Here is a 23,220-nt window from a genome sequence, read left to right as displayed (position 1 = left end):
CGCATGCGTGACTCAGAATTAAAGATGGCAGCCCCCTTCTCGGTACCGCCGTATCAGCGGATCGCCGAAAAGCGGGGCCCTGCTGTATACAAATGTTATGCTGTATATCAATTAGTGTTTTTTTTTTATTTTAAATGTGGATTTCTAGTCAAATTAATGCACGTGGCTCCTTCTAATAATAATAATAATAATAGCATGTTCTTGTATAGCGCTGCAAGTTGTACGCAGTGCTTTACAGAGACATTTTTGCAGGCGCAGGCCCATGGAGCTTACAATCTATGTTTGTTTGGTGCCTGAGGCACAGGGAAATAAAGTGACTTACCCAAGGTCACAAGGAGCCGACACAGGAATTGAACCAGGTTTCCCTGCTTCAAACGCAGTGCCAGTCAGTGTCTTGACTCACTGAGCCACTCCGTGTAACAGTGTAACCATGTAACGGTGTAACGGTGTAACGGTGTAACGGTGTAACGGTGTACAACCATTTAATTGTTTGCCTAATCAGCCAAGTACCAGGACGGGCTATCGGACCCATTCCGGCATCAACACTCATTCAAGACAATGGGCGCCAACGCCGGAACGGGTGCGAGAACCCATACAGGCATTTCATGCATGACTCCTCTGGAGCTGAACATGTGCAGAAGAGACCTGTGATCTTTGTGGACAAATCTGAACACTATCATTTCATCAAGGACTGGAACAACTCCAATACCCGTCTCGTAAAAGGTCACAGATTTAAAAGGAGACTATAATAATGTCAATCTGCCGTTAAATAAATCCATGACCCAATTTGATCTTGGATATGAAATGCCTGGACTTATATACCACTCCACTAAAAGAATTAACAATCTACAACACATTGACAATATTTCCAAATATTCCCAAGAGGACTGGACGACAGAATTGCATGTTTTTGTTTGGACCTGTAAATCTTTAGAGGATGCTAAGTAATTATTTGCTTCACAGTGCATTGAATTGTTTTGTTGTGACGTTCAGCAGTAAATGGGCCAAGCAAATTTGTCTTCACTGCGATTTAAAAAAAAAAAATGTCAGCACACTAAATAATAATTTATTACTTGGAGGTACTTCCCACAAACTGATGTCGTAAAAATGCAGGTGCACTGAGTTTATGGTGCAAATTTATTTTTGCCCATAGCATCAAAAGTCAAGAACATTTTCTTACCGCCCCTCACGACTATTTGACTATATAGTTCAAGCCCCAGCTTCTTGCATCATGTATTGGCTTTTCTTCTTTCTGGCCATTATTCGCTTTGTTTTAGGAAGGTCGAATTCAAGTGTTTAGGTGCAATCCCAACGTACATAACGTACAACTCTGAACAAGAGTGGGTAATTACAAGTGCTATGCTATTTTTTACAACAAAAAAGAAAAATATGTGGACTTGTATACTAATTTGAGATTTAAGTATGGCAAATGTAATCAGGGTTACTTTGTGGATGCTTTTTCTCTCTCTCCCAGAATGCTCTGCTTGTTTATTGGCTCACTTTAGATGCGGCAGTAACATGATCAGGCTGGAATTTCAGTTTCATACTGTATGATTCTGTTCTGCCATGTTTTGTAATCAGAGGAACATTTTTTCACTGACACATTCCTCTGAGTTTCTCTTTACGTATTTTGTTTAACTTGGTAAATCCAGAGGTTCACTTGAGCTCAGAGCTGGAGTTGCGAAATTAGAATTTGGATGTTGCGGACAAGAAAACTAGGAGAACAAAAACGCCATCAGGGTCTGATTTGTTTTTCCACTGGCCAATAGAAAGCCTAAAGCAGGCTCGCCGACCGATTTCCTGGGACTTGGAGATTTCAGTCTGGGCATAGGAAACCTATTGGTGGACCTGTTGAGAAATTCCATTGGCCTCCAGAGCAAGGCAGACCCCGACGTCCTTTTTTGGAAGGAGCGGAGGAGACATTTGTTGAGCGGAGTGGTGGACTGGCAAGCTGGTGTTTGTTGAACAGGGCATTGGGCTTTGAGTTCAGTAAGGAAAGCATGGGAGAATGAGCCAGCCATTGGAAAGGACTCCAGATGGGCATCACGTCTCTCCCCCTTGTTGGCAGCCCTGAGCCTCAACATCATCGACAAACCATGTAAAAGCTTTCTCTGGGTAACCCCACTGCCCTGTTTATAGTTTTTATAAAGGCAGGTAAAAATAAAAAAATCTACTTCACTCGCAACAGGAGGGTCTCAGGATTAATCAATATGCGAGGAAATTGCTGCCTAAAAAAGTTCCAGGTAAGTTTAAGAGGGATAAAAGAATAGGTGATTTAGTGCGCAGCTAATAATTAGTGAAACACAGTAAACAATGTGCAGTGCACAGTGATAATATAATCAAAAAAGTTCAACCTTAATTGTGGGAAGATCACATACAATGCGTCTGCAGCCCTTCTTGGGGGTGTCCCAACACCCCTGAAACTATGCAAAAGACAGAAAAACAAGGCGCACAACGCACATAGTGAAGTAAAATTAAAAATCAAATTTACTCATAAAATAATATAAGTTCTGCGTACATCAATATAGTAAAAATGAGCAGTTGGTAATTGGGTATACCACACCAGTAGACAGCTACAAACAGCACTCCTCACTCGATCGCAGGGTGCAGGGGATTAGTTGTCATCTGATGGCAAGCTGGTGTTTGTAGATGCCGTCTCCCTCTCACTCAAGACGGGGCAGGTCTCAGTCTTTACTCCCAGATGATCCGGTGGTGAGCAGGAAGCTGCCGCATGTGCAGTGCCATAGACCAGCGGCGGCCATGTTGGGTAATGCTCCACAAGGAAACTACATATCCCAGGATCCCCTGGGGCGCCCCGATCAGGTGGGCAGTATTTAGTATTGGCTAATACTGCCCACCTGATCGGGGTGCCCCAGGGGATCCTGGGATACGTAGTTTCCTTGTGGAGCATTACCCAACATGGCCGCCGTTGGTCTATGGCACTGCACATGCGGCAGCTTCCTGCTCACCACCAGATCATCTGGGAGTAAAGACTGAGACCTGCCCCGTCTTGAGTGAGAGGAGACGGCATCTACAAACACCAGCTTGCCATCAGATGACAACTAATCCCCTGCACCCTGCGATCGAGTGAGGAGTGCTGTTTGTAGCTGTCTACTGGTGTGGTATACCCAATTACCAACTGCTCATTTTTACTATATTGATGTACGCAGAACTTATATTATTTTATGAGTAAATTTGATTTTTAAGTTTAAGAGGGATCTGCAAGACATTGAAGTGATGCAGGTCAAAGGCAAAGGATTTTTGTAGTATTATTTTTAATAATTCATATTGTGACAACTCTGCCACGTTGCAGGACCTTTGCTCTCACATTAAAGGTAAGAAGCATAAGAATCTGTTAGCAAGTTTATTCTTATAGGCATAAAACAGAGCAATAATAAAACAAAATGCCTAGCTCCTCTCTAATGCTGCGCTTATAGTGCCAGCGACAACGCCGCCGCGTCAAAACAAATGCACTGCTGCCGTCGCGTGTGCTCATAGTAAGCGCGGCGCAACGGAGCGATGGCTTGGTCGCGATCACTGGAAGTCATCTCAATTTGATTTTTCCAGCGACCACAGCATGACGTCGCCGACTCTATAAGCGTAGCTTTAGCACTAACTACACAGTACACATCTTGCTCCTAATTATCCCAGGCGGCTACCCCACTTTCCGGTTAAACAAAACTCAGGAATAGTTGAATCACAGGCAGCGCCACAAAACAGACTAAATTGTCCTTACTTTAGGCTCCTGAGGAAAGTCTGTCTTCTGTGCCTGGCACATCCTCTGGGCAGCTTGTCTTCCTCCTGGCTAGCCCCGTTCTCGGCCGCAGGGTCCTGCAGTTCCCAGGTACACCCTTCTTGGATATCCCCGACTGGGATGTCTGCAGGTGCTGGAACAGGTAGCACTGACTGGGGCCCACTTCCTGCCTTTTAAAGCCCTGCTATATGTCCACATTCTAGCACTGCATACATCTAGGGTGTGGGCTGCCTGCCTGCAGGTTGAGAAAGTTACCGGTAACTCATGACTCCCTCACAATATTTACAATACTAAATAAGTTTGGAAGTGACTGCACACACCACTATCTGTGGAACAATACAGGCATGGTCATTTCAATACTATATAAACGTATGTATCTAGAGAAACATCAAATATTGTGACTTAGCCAAGATGACTTAGAGCTACGCATTAAGTTGAGGTTTCCCACTTTACATGCCAGCCCAGGCTTGGGACAATTGATTAATGGTAAGAAGCAGTTAAAAAATGTCGCTCTTGAGAGGGTTATTAATCAGGAATCTCCCAAACAGGCAACACTGGGGGGGGGGGGGGAATCTACACCAGTGCTTAATGTATTTCTTTGAATCATGCTTGTATTTATTTTGCCCCCATTTTACTGCTTAATCTTTGTTAAATAACTATTAAGGGTAAATGTGCAGCAAAATGTTAGACCAGACTTCCCAAAGAAAAAACATCAATGGGATGTGTTCCTTTGGTAGATGGTGCAGTTTTATTTCTCTGCAGTGACTCTGGTAAACGTTGATAAATAAAATTAAAATAAAAGCCTTAACCTTGATACTTACTGTAGACCCCTGTGTCTGTTCATGCTTCTCCATTCTGCATGGTATTTGCCCCTCTAAGCAACCATAATATAAACAGGGAAGTTCTGTACTGCAGTAGAGTTTATTTATTCTCTGGAGAAAGACTGAAGGATGTTAATTTTTGCACGCCCGTGGTGGTCACCTCTAGCCTCTAATTATTGTTAAGACGCAAAGATTGCTTTACTAATAATAATTTTTGTTCTAGTTTTACGTAGCTCTTTACAGAGACATTTTGCAGGCACAGGTCCCTGCCCCCTGGAGCTTACAATCTATGTTTTTGGTGCCTGAGGCAAAGGGAGATAAAGTGCCCAAGGTCACAGGGAGCCAATACTGGGAATTGAACCAGGTTCCCCTGCTTCAAACTCAGCGCCAGTCAGTGTCTTTACTCACTGAGCTGCTCCTTCTCCTTTAGGTTTCCTTCTCTGCGCAATAGACCTAATTGAAATATATATTTAGTGGGCGCTTAGACATTAAAACACTTTGGGCATTATTTTATATTATTTAAGTCGTCTTACCCCAACCTGGGGTAAAACTGCTATACAAAGTAGTACCAGATTTATAAAAGGAAATCCTTTCCATTTAAAGCAGTGGCGTTGTTTCTTTAATAAATGACATGCTCTTTTTCTGCGTCCGTTTTGTAGAGGGCATACTTTGATAACTAACCATGGTACTCTTCTCTAGTATTCCATGCCTCATCCAGAGATAGCTTCAAGATACGTACTCCACAACTTGTATTAAATTGCAAGGTGTGTAGGGCTGCATGTAGACATGTGCATTGAGAGCTCTCCGACCCTGCTTTTTATTGGGCTCTTAAAAATAAAGCAGTAAATGTGCAGGCTGCAACCTGCTATAATTCTTTGGTGCCAGTGGCATCCTCCTCCTACAAAGCCAAGCTTACAGCACTCAGCCTATTAATTCATTAATGACTGAGATGTCGGACTTTTCAGAGGGAGATGCTACAGTGGGGTGACCAATTCCACAATGTCAATAAGTTCAGAGCAGAGTGCAACAGGTGAATCAAGGCATGTGTAGTTTTTGCGCAGAATGCATCACAGTTACACAGTTGGGAGATTGGAAAAAGACATATGTTCACCAGCTCTAACCTTCTGTTACATTTTACTGGGTGAGAGACTCACATTACTTTTATATTGATCCAAAGGAAGGCAAACAAAAAATATCAGTGCAACGTTTGCCAATAATATTTCACAAAGGACATAATCACAAAAAATAGAAAAGAATTGCAAATACGTGTAGCAAAGGTAAAAAAAAAAAAGCTTTTGCAATGCATGAGAAACTGTTGTATATTTATCATGTAAAGTAAAATTAGAGATGCCATTGCCTACCACACATAATACTTCTAAGAACAGGCTCCACTGCTGTTAATATACATGTCACAAGAGTCCAGAACTTAACACCGGAATAAAGGCACTAGACAGCCCAAAGCAGTGAAAATAAAGAGTATTTATTCTGGCTGGAGCCAGCAAACACAACACAGATCCCAATTAGAGCTTACACTCATCAAAACGGAATCTTAGCTACCAAGGTTCCAGGCGCCACGTGCAAGGCTTACCCAGGGTTTGCTTCCACTCCTGTGGGGCTAAGGACTGTCCACCCCTCTCTGGTGCAATATGCGGCTGATTACTTTCACATTCCCCACTTTAAAGTCCTGCTCTCTGCTTCTACGGCAACTCACAGTCCCACAGCATAGAAGCACTTTTAAATATCGGGTTGGCTCCCAGCCTCGTTTTCAGCCTCAGAGTACACCGCTTAGTGCACCTCCACACTAGGATTAGACTGAGACCTGGAACTCTGATCAGGTTGCTCTTATATAGATTGCCCACTGCCATAGGAAATCATGGTAGACAGGGCCACAACCAATCTCACTGGGGATGGTGCACGGGAGACAATCAGGACACCCAAGTCTTGCCTGCATTGTCTATTCAGGATTGGAGGCGGGTCAGAAGCAAGTTAAAGGGCAGGGAGGGAAATATGAATGGACCAATGGGAGCAGCGCCTACCAACAGGAGCTTGGCAACGGCTTCCCCGGCCGGCAGAATATCCACCGCTGGACTCGGCCCTGCGAGAACGGCCAGCCACTCTCCCCTTGCTCCCGCCATCTCTTACCCCCTTCCCAGCAATATCCAGATCTTTGGATATGCAGCCTGCACAAAGGATTTCTGAGCCCCCCCCATGTCCTAGAGATCTTGGCTATGCTTTATAGTGTGCACAATCACATTGTTATACTTGGGTACAGTTTAAAACACAGAGGAATAAAGAATTACAGTTACAAGGTTTACAAGGGGCTACCGGGTATATTAAAACGGGGTAGTTCCGGGGTCCGGTGGGCAGATGAGCATGGACCCATTTCCCTCACAACACATTTATTTTGATTGTATCAGAGTTTAAAGCAGGCCTCTAATTTCAATGATCACTTTCCAACCAATGCGCTGTACAGTATTTGGCACCATAATTGTCCTTACAACAATGGCAATGTTATACCAAATGCTAAGCAGAAGTCAGAAGTAGAGACCAACAGCAAATAATGGACTTCTGGCTGGTGGCTTCATATTGACTAGGGTTAATGGCTCATGCTACTTTAATCTTCCTCTAGTATTATGAATGACTTTTAACAAATGTTAGTTTGTTGTGCCGGGCATTTTAGTATACTCTGATATTTAAAGGGTTAAGGCTAGCAGTAAATGAACATTGTGTGGGAAAAGATGTATCCTTTTTACTTTGATAATCATTTATACAGCTATAAATCTAAAGTTTTTTCTATGTAGAGAGAAGAGTCCCAAACATGATTGTTGCTTTAGTCCCCCAAAATAACTGAGAGATAAATCCCTTTTCCATAAACGAGGTTTCTCTGCTGCTTCATACAGAGTATTCCTAGGGTTCAAATGTATCATTTTTGGAGAGCCAGACTCCTTCATGCCAGAGGAAACTCACATTTGCTATAGATTGCATTATATTTATTTCCAGAAGGTGTTCACTTTTGCTCCCCCTAACAAACAAGCCCTGCTACGTTAATTTAATTGTAAGCTGTTTGTTTGAGTACATCGAGCAGGCAACTTTGCTCGAATCTCAGCTCTACGGGGACCTTAGGCAAATGTCAAAGATAACATTTGAAAACTGTGTTGTCCGTTGCTTGCGTCGTAAAGAAACCCACTTCATAGAAACAGTTGTCATTGGCCCGCCCACTCTGGAGCTTGAGAGAGGGTCTCTGTCAGATGTGGTGTTATGACACAAGGAGGCAGAGCTATGCTGGTAGGAAGCAGGATAATGAAATACATGGGTATAGTTATGACATTGATGGGCCGGGCTTAGGACTTTGTGCCGGGGTCTCCCGTCAGCTTGAGATTTTCCTACTGCTGCGTGAGACTGTGAGATAGGGCCCTAATGCAGGAAACTCACACACAGAGCATGAGTCTGTACAGGGCTTCAGAAACATCACTGTACCTTCCACTGGCTCATTATTAGGGTCATGTCCATTAGACTGTAACCAGCAAGAAAGTTACAGATGCAGCTACTTAGAGATACTATGAACAGAAACGTTAAGATACTATGACCAAGTGGCTTGTTTTAATGATGTCCAGTGCAGTGCTGCATTTACACACAGTTTTCGGAAAACCCTAGATGTTCAGTTTAGCACGGGGAATTAATGCCTTTTAGCTGCGGCGACAAATTTATGTTTGTTAAAAGAAAATTGTTTGGGGAAATGATCCGCCCCTTAGAAGTAACATTTCTGTTGCGGTAAACTTCAGAGACCTGCCCAGGCTAGCAAGACAAATACACAAGCTGCTGTATCTCATCATTTCATTTTTTTCCATTTAATATTATCCCAGTCTACTATAGCTTAATTGTTACAAGGCAGCACTATTAAATGAAGACAGCATCTTTCTGCAGCCCAGAAGAACACAATAGTGCTGGTCTAACATTAGTTGTTGGGTTTTTTTCTTGGCCACAGAAAATATAATGTATATGTGTAAACCTCTTCTTATGCCGTAATGTGATTAATACAATGTTAATATTAAGACTTCAAAAAGTTGTATAAGAAGTAATGCACAATTAAGTAATAAGACATTTTTTTTTACATTGAAGCCCAAGATATAATGTACACACAAAACAAAATCTAAATATAGATGTATCCAAATATTGGAGAGTACTGGATGGCTGGGAATTGAGAGTTCTTCCTACTCCCTGTGTGTTATGCTTCTATGGGAACTGTCCTTACCTGGCCTCATCACACTGACTTTTTCATAAAGGCATGGGGAAAAATACAGTCCTCCTTACCTCACGACTATTTTGAAGATTGTTTTAAAGGAGATCACTCTGATTCCCAGGGTGGTCTTATTTTCTAAATGAAAACTTGTGATGGACGGTAGACCAATATCCTGGAATAGAACTATTAATAGAACAGGTGTCCTGGATTAGAACTACTGTGTTTATCACTGTCCTCAACTTGCTCTATGCTCAATAGTCTGATACAATCCCAAGATGGCTAGAGCCGCATGTAGTCCTACAGTATGTCCGTGATATTTAATCTTGTCTATAACTGTTACAAACACCCATAATCATATATTATCTCTGACTGTCCATGATTGTCTGTAAATTGAATATATAACCTCTGTTCAATTAATGTAACCAAGTATTTGTCATCATAACTCTGTGCTCAGGACATACTTGAAAGTGAGAGGTATCTCTCAATGGTAACACATTTTTTATCAATAAAAAATAAGTCAATTGATATCAATTACTTAAGGGAATCAGTAATTGATTAAAAAATGTATTTTATTACCCAGATGATTTCATTTAAAACAATATATGACACAGATGTGGCAGCTTGGAAGCTATAAGGGAAATGTGAATGATGGTAATCTTCCATTGTCAGTAATGAACCTTTTACTAAGAAGAAAGTAGTACACACTTGTTACCAGCTACATACTGTATCAGGGATCAACTTCCTCATCAACTGTGGAAGCACAGTGCTCTCCTATAATGAGGCCTTGTAGAGCCTCGTCTTAAGATGTGTGTGGGCAAGCTGTTTCAGAAGAAGCAGAAACAAGAGGATTATAGTGAAATGCGAGTAACAGAACTCACCATATGGAAGCACATTCTTTTAGCTATTTTTTATCACATTAAAAGCAATGTTAATCTTTGACATTCAGTGAAAGAGGTTGCAAGACATAAATCTGCTCAGGCCTTCCTCCACTCTGTAAAGCGCTGCATGTCTGGTTGGCACTATAAATATATATACATATATGAGAAGGATTGAAAGGTATTTTTACGGGATGGGGTTATTTAGTGAAGTTTCTCGGCTTTAAAACGGGGGGGGGGGACGGGGCACAACTAGTACAAATGTAATTATACCAGGTTTATCAAATGAAAAAAAATCCCATTGACTTTAATAAGATTCCGTTTCTTTCATAAACCTGGAACAGTAAAGTCCATACTGGTTCTCCAGTATACTTGACCATAAACATTTATTGATAAATTATTGATATTTCAGATCCCACACAGAAGGTACATACACTGTTTTTATTTATGGGAACTTGGAGTGGTCGCTCCTGTCATTGGATCATGTTTGGTTCTCTACGTTGCACCCACGGCTCTTACAGTACGTGTCCTCAAGGTGTTCACTATCCTTTTTTGATATTAATCTGATGTCTGCTTTCGCTCCAGTTTTAAAGCTGGGAGATTTTGGTACATAAAAACCCATACATTCTGTACCCGTTAAAACATCCCAAACACATTAAAAACTAGTATTTTGTATTATTTCCTTTTTTTTTTTTTTTAATTAGTTTATTGGAATTGACAGAGAGAAGGTTAAGGATAGATTGAAACGTTGATATTGACCTTGCGTTGGAGGAAACGCACCCTTCATAATGCCAGCCTTATTTTATCCAAATGTCCTCTCCGTGTGCTCTGTCCAGTTTTGTACGGCCGATTTAACTTTTCTCCCTCCTTTTGTTGCCAAAAAAAGTTTGTACTTGGCAATTAATTTTCATTAGTTTCAATACTAATTGAATCACTTGGTATATTTATCGATCCACTTAGAGTCACTGTCTTTATCTATTGCCGTACCTCCTGCCCTCCATTCTGTCCTCTCATCATAGATTATTTTTTAATATGAAATCCTTTTGACTGCAGAAACTCAATAACTCCTTTCCTGCTAGAATTGGAAAGCTGTCCAAAACTTCACGCGAATAAGGCTTTTTTATTTTTTTTTGCTCTGTATTTCTTTAACCGGGCTTGATGCCGTCAAGGTTCCCATGTGTCTGATTTTGGGATTGTGAAGCAAAACCAGATATCGTTCTCCCGACAGTTTTGTTTTGAATGAATAAGGAAGAGATTGAGTAACAAGAAATTCAAAAAGGGGTTATCAAAGTTACCAAAATCTCCCAGCTAAAAAAAAAAAAACGGGGTGTCAGGTGTCCCCAAAAAGTCACCAGATGTATCAAAGGAACAATTAATTGACTACAATTCTTTTTTTTTTTTATAAATCTGGTGCTATTTTTTTGCAGTTGGAAGAATTTGATAAATAACCCAAATAGGGGTCTATTTGCAAATGTGTTAGCCATAACAACCACTAATGGCCACGTAAGTGAATAGACGTTAACACCACTGGCTGTTATACATTATTTTGTAGAGACCCCAGAGAAGCAAACATTACCACACTTGTGTCTGACCCACTTGGCCCAATTAGGGGCAGAATCATCAAGTGGCAAAACGGGTTACCGCACCGAATCTGGCGTTAACCTGCTTCCTTAATTGGCAGTTAATGCTGAATTGTGGGTGTTTGCCAGTCCGTGCCAGCTCTTGATGACTCTGCCCCTTAGTCTGCATATAATTTCTTACATACTTCCAAACCGTACCTTCTGTGTAATCTTCAGTTGGATTTCCTCCTCTCGGCGATCCTGGCGATCCTCCTCTGGGCGATTCTCCTCTCGGCGATTCTCCTCTCGGCGATTCTCCTCTCGGCGATTCTCCTCTCGGCGATCCTCCTCTCGGCGATCCTCCTCTCGGCGATCCTCCTCTCGGCGATTCTCCTCTCGGCGATTCTCCTCTCTGCGATTCTCCTCTCTGCGATTCTCCTCTCTGCGATTCTCCTCTCAGCGATTCTCCTCTCAGCGATCCTCCTCTCAGCGATTCTCCTCCCAGCGATTCTCCTCTCAGCGATTCTCCTCTCAGCGATTCTCCTCTCAGCGATTCTCCTCCCAGCGATTCTCCTCTCAGCGATTCTCCTCTCAGCGATTCTCCTCTCAGCTTTTCTCCTCTCAGTGATCCTCCTCTCAGCGACTCTCCTCTCAGCGACTCTCCTCTCAGCGACTCTCCTCTCAGCGACTCTCCTCTCAGCGATTCTCCTCCCAGCGATTCTCCTCCCAGTGATCCTCCTCTCAGCGTTTCTCCTTTCAGTGACTCTCCTCTCAGTGATTCTCCTTTCAGCGATTCTCCTCTCAGTGATTCTCCTCCGTGATTCTCCTCTCAGTGATTCTCCTCTCAGCGTTTCTCCTCTCAGTGACTCTCCTCTCAGTGATTCTCCTCTCAGTGATTCTCCTCTCAGTGATTCTCCTCTCAGTGATTCTCCTCTTTGGCTTCTCATATGAATTTGTTAATTCCCTGACTGTGTTTTCTCCAGTGAGAGTGTGTTCTCTTTATCCAGCCCCCATTCAGTGAATAGGTAAAATTTCCTGACATTTCCTCTGAAAGACGGAGTACAAACAAGAAAACGCACACACATTTGCTGTTACTTTCCACCTTTCATTGTGAAATACTCCTGTAAGCGGCTATTTTGGAAACATGTTTTTGTCTGTCGACTTAAACAACCCCATCTTTGTGGTTTTCAAAAGAACTGAAACCCAGAAGCACTGCAGCATTTTTCTATTTAAGGTTTTGGCTTTCACTTAAAGCGATATGATTACAGTATACGATTTTAGTCATTGATTTCTCTTTGCTGTTTGGTTTTTGGGATAAAGTCTAGAGCTATTGGGGGTAATTTATAAAAGTCTCCCGTTTGCAAACTTGTGCACAAAGACTGCAAATACTGCAACAGATTTCTCCAAGCACAAATTCCCATCGCTTCCAATGGACTTTTTTGTAGAAATCTGATGCATTTGTTTTTTGGTTGGTTTTGCACTTAGTTTGTAAAAAAAGAAAAAGCAATCCATTGACTTTAATATGATTCTTTGATAGATCTAGTGCTATGATTTGCAGCATTGAGACTTCGATTAATGTTTTGATTGAGACAGCACAGGGAGCCACCTACAGTAACCGTTTGAAAAAGACCCCACCCCCCCATAGCATAAATGTGACAGAGTATTTATCAACATCTCCCAGCTGGAAAACTGGGGTAAAATACTGCACCAGATTCACAGATGTAGCAGACTTAACCACACCCTTTATCACACAATATCGCGATACAGGCGACACAATGTTTAATGAGCAATTTAGCGCATCTTCATTCAAACAAATGGGGCTGTGGTGACAACACTGCACACTTTTCATAACAAAATTGTGCAATGTCACTTGTTAGTATGCAGTAACCACAGCAGTAACGTCACGTGTTACTATGCAGTAACCACAGCAGTAACGTCGCGTGTTACTATGCAGTAACCGCAGCAGTAACGATGCATGTCACTATGCAGTAACGTCGCGTGATAGTATGCAGTAACCACCGCAGTAATGATGCATGTTACTATGCAGTAACCGCAGCAGTAACGTCGCGTGATAGTATGCAGTAACCACCGCAGTAATGATGCATGTTACTATGCAGTAACCGCAGCAGTAACACCGCGTGATAGTATGCAGTAACCACCGCAGTAATGATGCATGTTACTATGCAGTAACCGCAGCAGTAACGTCGCGTGATAGTATGCAGTAACCACCGCAGTAACGATGCATGTTACTATGCAGTAACCGCAGCTGTAACACCGCGTGATAGTATGCGGTAACCACCGCAGTAATGATGCATGTTACTATGCAGTAACCGCAGCAGTAACGTCGCGTGATAGTATGCAGTAACCACCGCAGTAATGATGCATGTTAATATGCAGTAACCGCAGCAGTAACACCGCGTGATAGTATGCAGTAACCACCGCAGTAATGATGCATGTTACTATGCAGTAACCGCAGCAGTAACGTCGCGTGATAGTATGCAGTAACCACCGCAGTAACGATGCATGTTACTATGCAGTAACCGCAGCTGTAACGATGCATGTTACTATGCAGTAACCGCAGCAGTAACGATGCATGTTACTTTGCAGTAATCACAGCAGTAACAATGCATGTTACTATGCAGTAACCACAGCAGTAACGATGCATGTTACTATGCAGTAACCATAGCAGTAACGATGCATGTTACTGTGCAGTAAGCACAGCAGTAACGATACATGTTACTGGGCAGTAACCACAGCAGTAACGTTGCGTGTTTCTATGCAGTAAACATGCGTGTTTCTATGCAGTAAACATGCTTGTTTCTATGCAGTAACCACAGCAATTAAGTTGCGTGTTACTATGAAGTAAATGCAGCAGTAACGTTGCGTGTTTCTATGCAGTAACCACAGCAATAAAGTTGCATGTTACTATGAAGTAAATTCAGCAGTTACGTTGCGTGTTACTATGCAGTAACCACAGCAATAACGTTGGCTACATCAGTATCCAAGACAAATATACAGTACCATCGATTTCAATGGGAAACATTTTTATTGCTCAATTAGACACCGTTTTCCTGCACTTGTTTTGCGGACAGGAAACCTTGATAAATGGCTCTACCCATAACTAAGGGACCAGCTCATACTGCTAGTATAAACGTCACTTCTTGGCTTTTCTTTTTTGTTCTTAAGGTCCCATGGAAACAAATCAGTATTAGACGAGCCAACAACTAATTTCATCGAAAAAGAAAAACTATGGGGGGCACTTTTTTTTTTAGAGGTGCAATGTCGCCGAGAAATGTTTTTAGGAAACAGAATAGCTCTCAAAATATCCAGCACTCTACTTGTATATATCTGTATACACTTGAATACAGAGAAGAGCCCCTGTCATGCAGACTCTCCCTCTCATCAAGGGGAAAGGGGAGTAGATCTTGTAGACAGGATCACCTCCTTGCAGCGTGAGACCCGACGGATCTCCGAAGGTAGAAAAAGGGCAGACACACAGCGCACCAGAGGCGAAGATCCAATAAATATATTTAAAACACACACAACATGTATCCACAACTTAGTTATTATAAATAAACTGTGATCAGCTTGATGAGCCGGTAAGCAGTCAGTCCGTAGGTGAATACACACAGGACCTGTTGCATCGGGTCCCCAGACAGCAACTCACAATGGGAAGAAGCAAGGGCAAACCGCAACGAGTTGATGTATTACGTACAACGTGAGATACGCAAGAGGTATAGTTGCTAGCTGTAGCGTATCTCACATTATACTTGGTTGCCAGGTGGCTTCTCCAAAAATACTGAACACAATGCTGAAAGGTGCAACACACTCAACACACACACACACACACACACACACACACACACATCTCAATGCTGTTTCCGCCTCTGCTTGGCCCCACCCCCAGGCTCCTGACACCTCCTCATGATTGGCTGCTGCTGGGCAATACTGCCAATCAGAATGGAGGAAGCTGCCTGCCCAGCTCTAGAAATTGCACTGCTGTTTCCCTGCTCAGGGAAATCCCACGGACCCCCAAGCCGGTCAGGTCACTATGCCAAGGGAGGTAATACCGATATGCACATACATGTCCAGTATTACCTCTCATTTTTTAATGGACATAGTGCCCAAATACAGGATAGTCCGGTTCAATACCGGACACCTGGCAACCCTAGCTGTGATGCGGTCTGCCCACTCTTCCGCCCGTTATGAGTTGCTGTCCGTAGGATTCAGTGATAATGCTGTGCAGTACAGAACATATCCCATTGGAAACAATGCATCAGGCTACACCTGTACCCATTTACTTAAAGTACTGTGAGTACTTAACCAGGTCGATCTTTTCAATACTGGTATGGACAGTGTCAGCAGTGTGTGTATAAGTGTGTAAGCATGTGTGGGTCTGTGGGCCTCTTTGTACATGTGTGAGTGTATATATTCAAATATGTATATACTGTATCATAATATATATGTGTGTGTGTCAGTGTATGAATGCTTAATTCTGCATGCACTGCATGTTCATCAATGCCTGTGTGTGTGTTAGCGAATTCATGCACTGGGGTTTAAGAACATCACATGCTAGCATTAAGGGTCATCGGCACCAATACCTGGCTGAAGTCATCATTAACCCCGTCACTGCAAGAGGTTGTAGCAACACATTTCAGAGCAGCAAACTTTTATGCTTTCAAAATATTTGCCCCGTTTCAATCCCCAGGCTGGGAACAAAGTATTTTCAGAGGAGCTTTTTCAAGAGTAACTTTTTTTTTTAAGGCCAAGTAATACTAGACTACCACAAATAATTCCAAGCAATTAATTAATTAATCAATGTATCCAACAAAATGGTGTGGTTGGGAGATCTGTGAACAGTTCTTAGGGTCTCTATTCTTCATGAATATATCAAAAGTGTGGGGCTGAAACCTTACCAAGCAAGGAGAAGACCAAGTTACAGCACATTGAATAGGCACCTAATAGATTACCATTACCATGGCCAATGTTTGGATCCTTCATAGGAAAAAGCGGTTGAGTAACAAATGTGACTGAGAACCAGGGGACACTATTTAAACCAATGATTTACTTTTCATCTCTTAGTCTCAGAGCCACTGATAAAGGCCTGTTTTGGTTACAGCAATGCCTGCAACTCAAGGGACACATCTTACTTTTTTTGACATACATTTTTCACTTATGGGTTTTAATCAGTGTCTTCTGTCTGCAAAACTGGTTAAAAGGTACCAGATTTTATCAAATAAATAGCATAATATTACTTTCAATCAATGTTTGAGAAATAATGGTTTGCCTTTTGCAACAGTTTTTCAAGCGGACACGTCTTACAAATAGCCCCCTGAGAGAAGCATTTCAAACATTAGTCTCGGTTGCAGCGATTTTTTTGCCCTTTATGAATCAGTGTGAGGTTTATAGAATAGTAATAGGAGGAGGTGACCGGAGCACAAGTTATAATGGTATGCTGAAAATTCTGCTCTTCCCGAGACCATCATTTATTTCTTTATTTATTTTGCCTTAAAATCTCCAACAAGTCTAAGTTGGCGTAAACTCCTCTATTAAAGAATTGTGTTAACATAATGATTAAATAGTTACATAGTTGATGAGGTTGAAAAAGACATACGTCCATCAAGTTCAACCTATGCTAAATTTAGACGACAGATACTATATATATATATACACACTTACTCATTGATCCAGAAGAAGGCAAACAAAAAACCCCAGTGTCATATCATCCAAGGATGTCTCATAAAGGGGGGAAATTAATTCCTTCCTGACTACAAGAATTGGCAATCGGATTAATCCCTGGATCAACATTCTTCCCATGTTTACTTAAAAGATGTCCAACTTGTTTTTGAACAAATCTATTGTATCTGCCATCATTGTCTCTAAAGGTAATGAATTCCACATTTTAAATGCCCTTACTGTAAAGAACCCTTTCCTTTGTTGCTGGTTAAATCTCCTTTCCTCCAAACTTAAGGGATGACCCTGAGTCCTTTGTATTGTCCTTGGGATGAATAGTTATTTTGAAAGCTCCCTATACTGTCCCCAAATATATTTGTATATAGTTATCATATCCCCTCTTTATCACCTCTTTTCTAATGTAAAAAAAATCAAATTTAGATAGCCTCTCCTCATAAGTTAGATTGCCACCCCCTTTATTAATTTGGTGGCCCTTCTCTGCACTCTCTCTAGTTCAATAATGTTTTTTTTAAGGAGTGGTGCCCAGCATTGTACTCCATATTCAAGGTGTGGTCTTACTAATGCTTTGGAAAGGGGATATAATTATGTTTATTTCCCTTCCATCCATTGCCCTTTAATGCAAGATAAGGTCTTGTTTGCCTTTGCAGCTACTGCATGACTTTGGGCACTGTTGCTAAGCCTGCTGTCTACAAGCACTCCTAAATCCTTCTCCATCAAGGATTCCCCCAATTTATCTCCATTTAATGTGTAAGTCGCCAGTTTTTTCTTGCTTCCCAAATGCATAACCTTAATAATATTACATTTAACAAAGATCAAAGCTCAGCTTCCTTGCCATGTATTTAGCCACTAATCAGGATTTTGACATATATCCCATCATGTTCCACCTTCAGTCCCTCTGTATTCTCCAACCCATAATGATAATAGATGATGAAAACCACAAATAAGAATAAAGATCCGTTCTGATGTAGCATATTGGTATGAATAGGGCAACAATAACAAAATAAATGTTTATTAATCTGTAGTCCATTAACATTTAAATATGTTAAAATGCTTCTATGAATATACAGTTATTTGGCATACTAACGCACAATATACTATGTTATTGTGTTGTAAGATTTTTGTAACAGTATTTTATCTTCTGCTCTGGGGGGATATTTGACTTAAACCAAACTACATGCTTGCAGGTTTCTTACCAAATTGTCTATTTTATTTTACCCAGCTTAGAATGGGTGAACTGAATCCCCGACATACAGAATAATGTGTTTGTGTGGAGGATGTGAGTCTTTAAATCTTGTCAAAAAGCAGCGTGATTCTGTTCTGGAAAATTGAGACCAGCGAGGGAGGAAAACAAGATTTCATACTGCAGATGGCACTGCACCCTTAAAAACCCAGACTATTTATTCCATTAACAACGATCTCGCCACGAATGAAAACTTTCCTCATGTCTAAAACCATTGAAGAGGTTAGATAAGGGAATTTTCCACAACCTACACATACTGTATAAACCCTAGTTACCAAAATGCTGCTGAATAGCTAAGAACACTTGTTTGCATGCACACACATGTACACACGTTCAGGCTTAACTGTGCTTTGACTGTTCTGTCGTGTCCAACATTAGTATACAAGTAATTGTATTTATTTCTTATCAAAACAGCTTAGACATGCTTTAAAAAAAAAAAAAAACAAGTAAAAGATAAAAGAATTGTTATTTTATTAAATTAAACCCAGAGGTGTTCAATGAAGGACTTCTATAGTTGTATCACTGTGATCTTCTAAGCTTATGATATGCATATGTAAGATAAAGCTCTTAGTCGCCTCTTTAAATATAATTGAAATAAGCCATATTCAAAGGTAGTGTAGCAATAACGCTTGCACTTAACGTCCTAAATAATTAAATGTTGTAATTGAAGTTTAAATAATCACGGTGTGAAGCTTGTTTAGTTAAAAAGCAAAAATGTGAGCCCTGCAGTGAGATAATGAAAGATTTCTTGTGTTGGGTGGGATCAGTGCTGGGCTTGGTGATGGATTCCTGGCACAGAGAATATTTTTGCCTCTGGTTAGTGTGCAAAGACATTTAAAAAAAGGTTCCCTGCAATACACGGAGTATTAATGTGCAATGCAACCATATCACAACCTTAACCCTTCAGCACCCTAGGCGAGCCATTCACTACACCGCAATGCTTTGCGGGCAGCTTTGACATTAAATGGATTAACCCCTCGTTCTCTGCCAGAGGGGCCCACAACAGATTGCTTTGCAATGCATTGCAGACCCAAATGGCAGGGAAAGCGTTAACTAAGTAGGTAAATTTGTTCTAGGGCTATTTTGAACTTTGCTTCTATGGTAGTGAGAGAAATGCACAATTAATTTACAGAAACCTTTTAAAAGAAGTGTCAGAAATCTCCCTATAGCAATCAACTCATCATTTTATTTTACATTTGTACTTTATTTTCAGTTGCCATAGAAACATAAAAATGAATAGCACATATGGCCCACTTTACCCACCAGGGCTGCCTATATTCCCACTTGCTGTTCAGCCTCAGACCTAATCACCGTTTTATTTCCATTTTTATTAAAGGTGTATTATTGTGTCTCTCCCAAGCACTTTTTCATTTCTTTTCTGCATACTCCCCAATCTGTATTGCATACTTCTCAATTTTTTTGAGATTCCCGTGATCTAAAAATAACACCATTTCATTGTCATAGAAAAAGTAATTTAGCATTAACATTTGTTGTGGTGTTTGAACAATACAATATTCAGAGTATTGATATTGTGTTGGTATTATATGTGTTGTGTTGTATATTGGCTGAGCAACACAATCTTTCCTGTTAATGATACATATTTATTGAAGACACACTTTTTTTTGATGGATCCAATGGACTGCAGATTGCCATTTGTTAATTATGCCTTTGCTTTATTGTCAGATGTTCTAGTGGTTCACTATAGTAACCAAATGTATGTTCTGGACACTGTCTGCTTCAGGTTGTTGCAGAATTATTTTTAAGACACTTGAAAAATATGGAGCTTTTACTCTGAAAATTGGATTGCAGCCGCCTTTCATCATGCCCTTTCAGCTCGAACAATTATGTTGTTTTAGCATCAAACCTTATTTTACCAAGCTCTTAAGGAAATCAATCTTGCGTGTACTGAAAGATGTTGATTTAAACCATATCTTTTTTTCCCCCAATGTAATTCAGGACAGTAATTAAGGCATAGTTTGGAGGATGACCATTGGATGTAGCATTCTAAACTGTTATCTTGTCTCAAAATAATGTTTGTTGCATGGTGTAGATTTCATAATCTAATGTTAAAAATGATGACACATGGGTTAACCATAGTCAGATCCTCTCATATTTCAATGAATGCATACATCATACTTCAACAGGTAGCTAAAATATTTAGTATGTAATCTTCAGTAGCCTAACCACTTCCCTGTGATAACCATCTAGTCCCACGGGTCTGTATGAGGTTAGTGTGTAAGTTTGATGCGGGTCTGCAGTACACACATTGCCAGCTGTATTGGGAAAATATACAGTTCGTTGCAGTGTGATCCATTTTGTACTATCAGCCAATTGATCCATCTATTGCTAAATCAAGGTTGTTTTATTTCCTTCTTGCTGGGATGCTGCATTGCCAAAAGAACTGCAGATGTAGAGGAAAAGAGATTTACTGTTGCATTGTCATTGATTTACTGAAAACCACTCTGTAAATATTGTAAATGCTAGTTTATTTTAAACATTGTATTTTACAAAAAAAAAAAAAAATCAATAACTGGTACCTTTTTTTAACACTCAGATTCCTGAATATAGACAGATCTTCATACCATGTGAAATATTTTTATTTTATTTTTTTTTAAAGATTTGACTGTCCTGAAGTTTTTAAGACACGGTAAAGCTAAAATGTCAAGTCTTTCAAACATATCCTCCCTCCATGTCAGTCAAGAAGTGCATCAGAAAGCACCATATATCCCACCAGCCTGTCTATCTCCCATTGTTATTTGGTTGCACAATGTTTCATTCCCACCAGAGAAAAACAAAACTCACACCTCACATTCCCTTGCGGGCGGCTGGTGACAAGAACAAGAGCCATATTCATTAATGATAACCAGGGCCCCTTCAATGTGGTTGGGTTTGTAATCAACGTAATATTCCTGGGCCGACATGGCAGCCATTTGATGCATGGTCTGTTTTTGCTTCTGCTTCCTACGTTGTGTCACAAAGCACTGCCTTAGCTGCCTGAGGCTGGCTGGAAAACACTTCCATGAAACATATAACATCAAAACCACAATGAGAAAGGAAAAAATTAATGCCATGGTCCCTGTCACTACCTTGTGAATCTGAACAGTGTTCTCTGGGTGCTCACTGGCTATAGTTGCTGTTAGGGTGTTTGTCGTTCTTTCGCCTTCCGTATCCTGCACGTCATACGTAGTTGTAGTTGGGCTGTCGTTGACCTTTTTCTCACTGTTGTTCAATGCTGTTGACATGGCATTAACACTGGTTGGGTCTGCTGGGTCTTCACATAAATGAAATGCATAGACTGCGTCTAGAACATCCTCGCCTTGAGCATACTCGGGAGTAGTACACAGCAAATTGCCATCATAGCGACCTTTAAAGTTACTCAGCCAGGAGGCCAAGGCGCACACATTACGTCCACAATCCCAGCTGTTTCCAGAGAGACTGATGCTGGTAAGGGATTCCCAAGAGTTTAGAATCCTAGAATCAATGTAGGTGAGACGATTGGAATCTAGCTGCAGGGACTCAAGACGAGGGACACTTTCAAAAACGTGAGGTTCAATGTATTCAATCTCGTTGCCCGACAGGTCCATTTTTTCCAGTTTCCACACCCAGTCCAAGGAGTTCACCACTATAGTTACTTTATTCCTCCTCATAAAGAGAGAATGCAGTGACAGGAGCCGGGGAAAATGAGCCAAATTCACCTTTACCAAGTCATTGTGCTCAAGGTGGAGCTCGGTGAGTTTAAACAAGCCTGCGAAAGAGTTACGAGCCAGGCTTTTCAACTGATTGTATCCCAAGTCCAGAAACTTCAGGCTGCGACAGTCCTGGAAGATTCTCACTGGCACAAAGTTGATGGCATTGTAGCGCATATGTAAAGTCGTCAGCTTGCGCAGCCCGTGAAACAGATCCGGTTCCAAAGACTGTAGGTTATTGTTTGATAAATCCACACTGCGCAAGTTTGGCATGGGTCGGAAAGTGGTGTTAGCCAGATGTGTGATTTTGTTGGAACTCAGAGTGAGTTCTTTAACTCTGCGCAGTTTGTGAAAGGCATTCCCCTCCACCGAGCAAATGTGATTGTGATCCAGATAAAGCCACGTGAGCTGAATTAACCCTGTGAACTGTCCGTCTTGCAGCTCTGAAAGGCTGTTGTACCGCAGAGACAAGCCCATCACGCCCGACAGGTTGCCAGGCATCTCTGTGAAATTCTGGGATTCGCAGTACAATAGCCTGCCCTCGCAACGACACAGCCTGGGACACCCGCTAGTCACAATTGGAAGCATTTTGACAAATATACCCAGCGTACACAATATTAACCCTGGGGGCTTCCTCAGCAGCCAGTTTAAACAGAGACCAATGAGAAGGAAATCCATTAGCAAGAAGGTTTCCAAATTTGCTTGAGAATGTCCATTGAATCTTTTCCCGAATTCTACATCATATTTTAATAAAAACACATATTATATATATCAACAGATACACAGACAGTGCACAGATTTTTTTTTTTTTTTTTACAGCATGCAGGATCTTGGCAGCACTAAAGTTCACGGATATTGCCAGGCAAAACGATGGTGATTTTGTTCATGTTAAACGATGCAGAAAACGGGGGAGAAAAAATAAATAAAAAATCTTTCTTCATGAAAGAATTTAATTAAAAAAGTGTCTTACCCACCCTTTTCCAGAGAGTGACAACCTCCATTCAGCTGCTTCCTTTGTGTTTTGGGTAATTATATGCAGGGCTAAAAGACCCCTCTGTGTTACAAATCCAGTGCCTTTCAGTTTGTGCAAAGCTGGCAAGCTCACAATGTCCCACTTTGCGTCTCCTCAATGAGCTGAAAGGGGGGGATGAGGGGGGGGGGTCCGGTTACCTTTTTTTCGCTGACTTGTTGGACCTTCAAGTTTCACAACTGCGAGCTCGAGCTTCTCCTTTTCTGCCCGTCCTTTTTCTCCGCAGTTAATATTGTGACGTTCAGGGGAAAAACTCGAAACTCTTTGCTAACGACTCCACGGGATCTGGCAATCTGTTTAATGTCCATCATTTGAAAACGA

The 23,220-nt window shown here is 41.3% G+C and overlaps 2 protein-coding genes across 6 annotated transcripts in view; one reads left to right on the top strand and one right to left on the bottom strand.

Moving 5' to 3' along the window:
* CTNNA2 (catenin alpha 2) overlaps positions 1 to 23,220 on the top strand; it is a 1,818,882-nt gene that overhangs the window by 1,049,707 nt on the left and 745,955 nt on the right. The gene's annotated exons all lie outside the window — the stretch shown is intronic.
* LRRTM1 (leucine rich repeat transmembrane neuronal 1) overlaps positions 18,756 to 23,220 on the bottom strand; it is a 4,736-nt gene continuing 271 nt past the window's right edge. The window contains exon 1 of the mRNA XM_075572282.1: positions 18,756 to 23,220. This exon is cut by the window's right edge and continues 271 nt beyond it. Coding sequence (XP_075428397.1) covers positions 20,982 to 22,547 — 1,566 coding nt within the window. The 5' untranslated portion in view covers positions 22,548 to 23,220 and the 3' untranslated portion in view covers positions 18,756 to 20,981.

This window comes from Ascaphus truei, chromosome 1 (genome assembly GCF_040206685.1).
Source record: "Ascaphus truei isolate aAscTru1 chromosome 1, aAscTru1.hap1, whole genome shotgun sequence".
NCBI lineage: Eukaryota > Metazoa > Chordata > Amphibia > Anura > Ascaphidae > Ascaphus > Ascaphus truei.
Note: the sequence above shows the minus strand (reverse complement) of the source record. Positions and strands in the feature narration are given on the sequence as shown.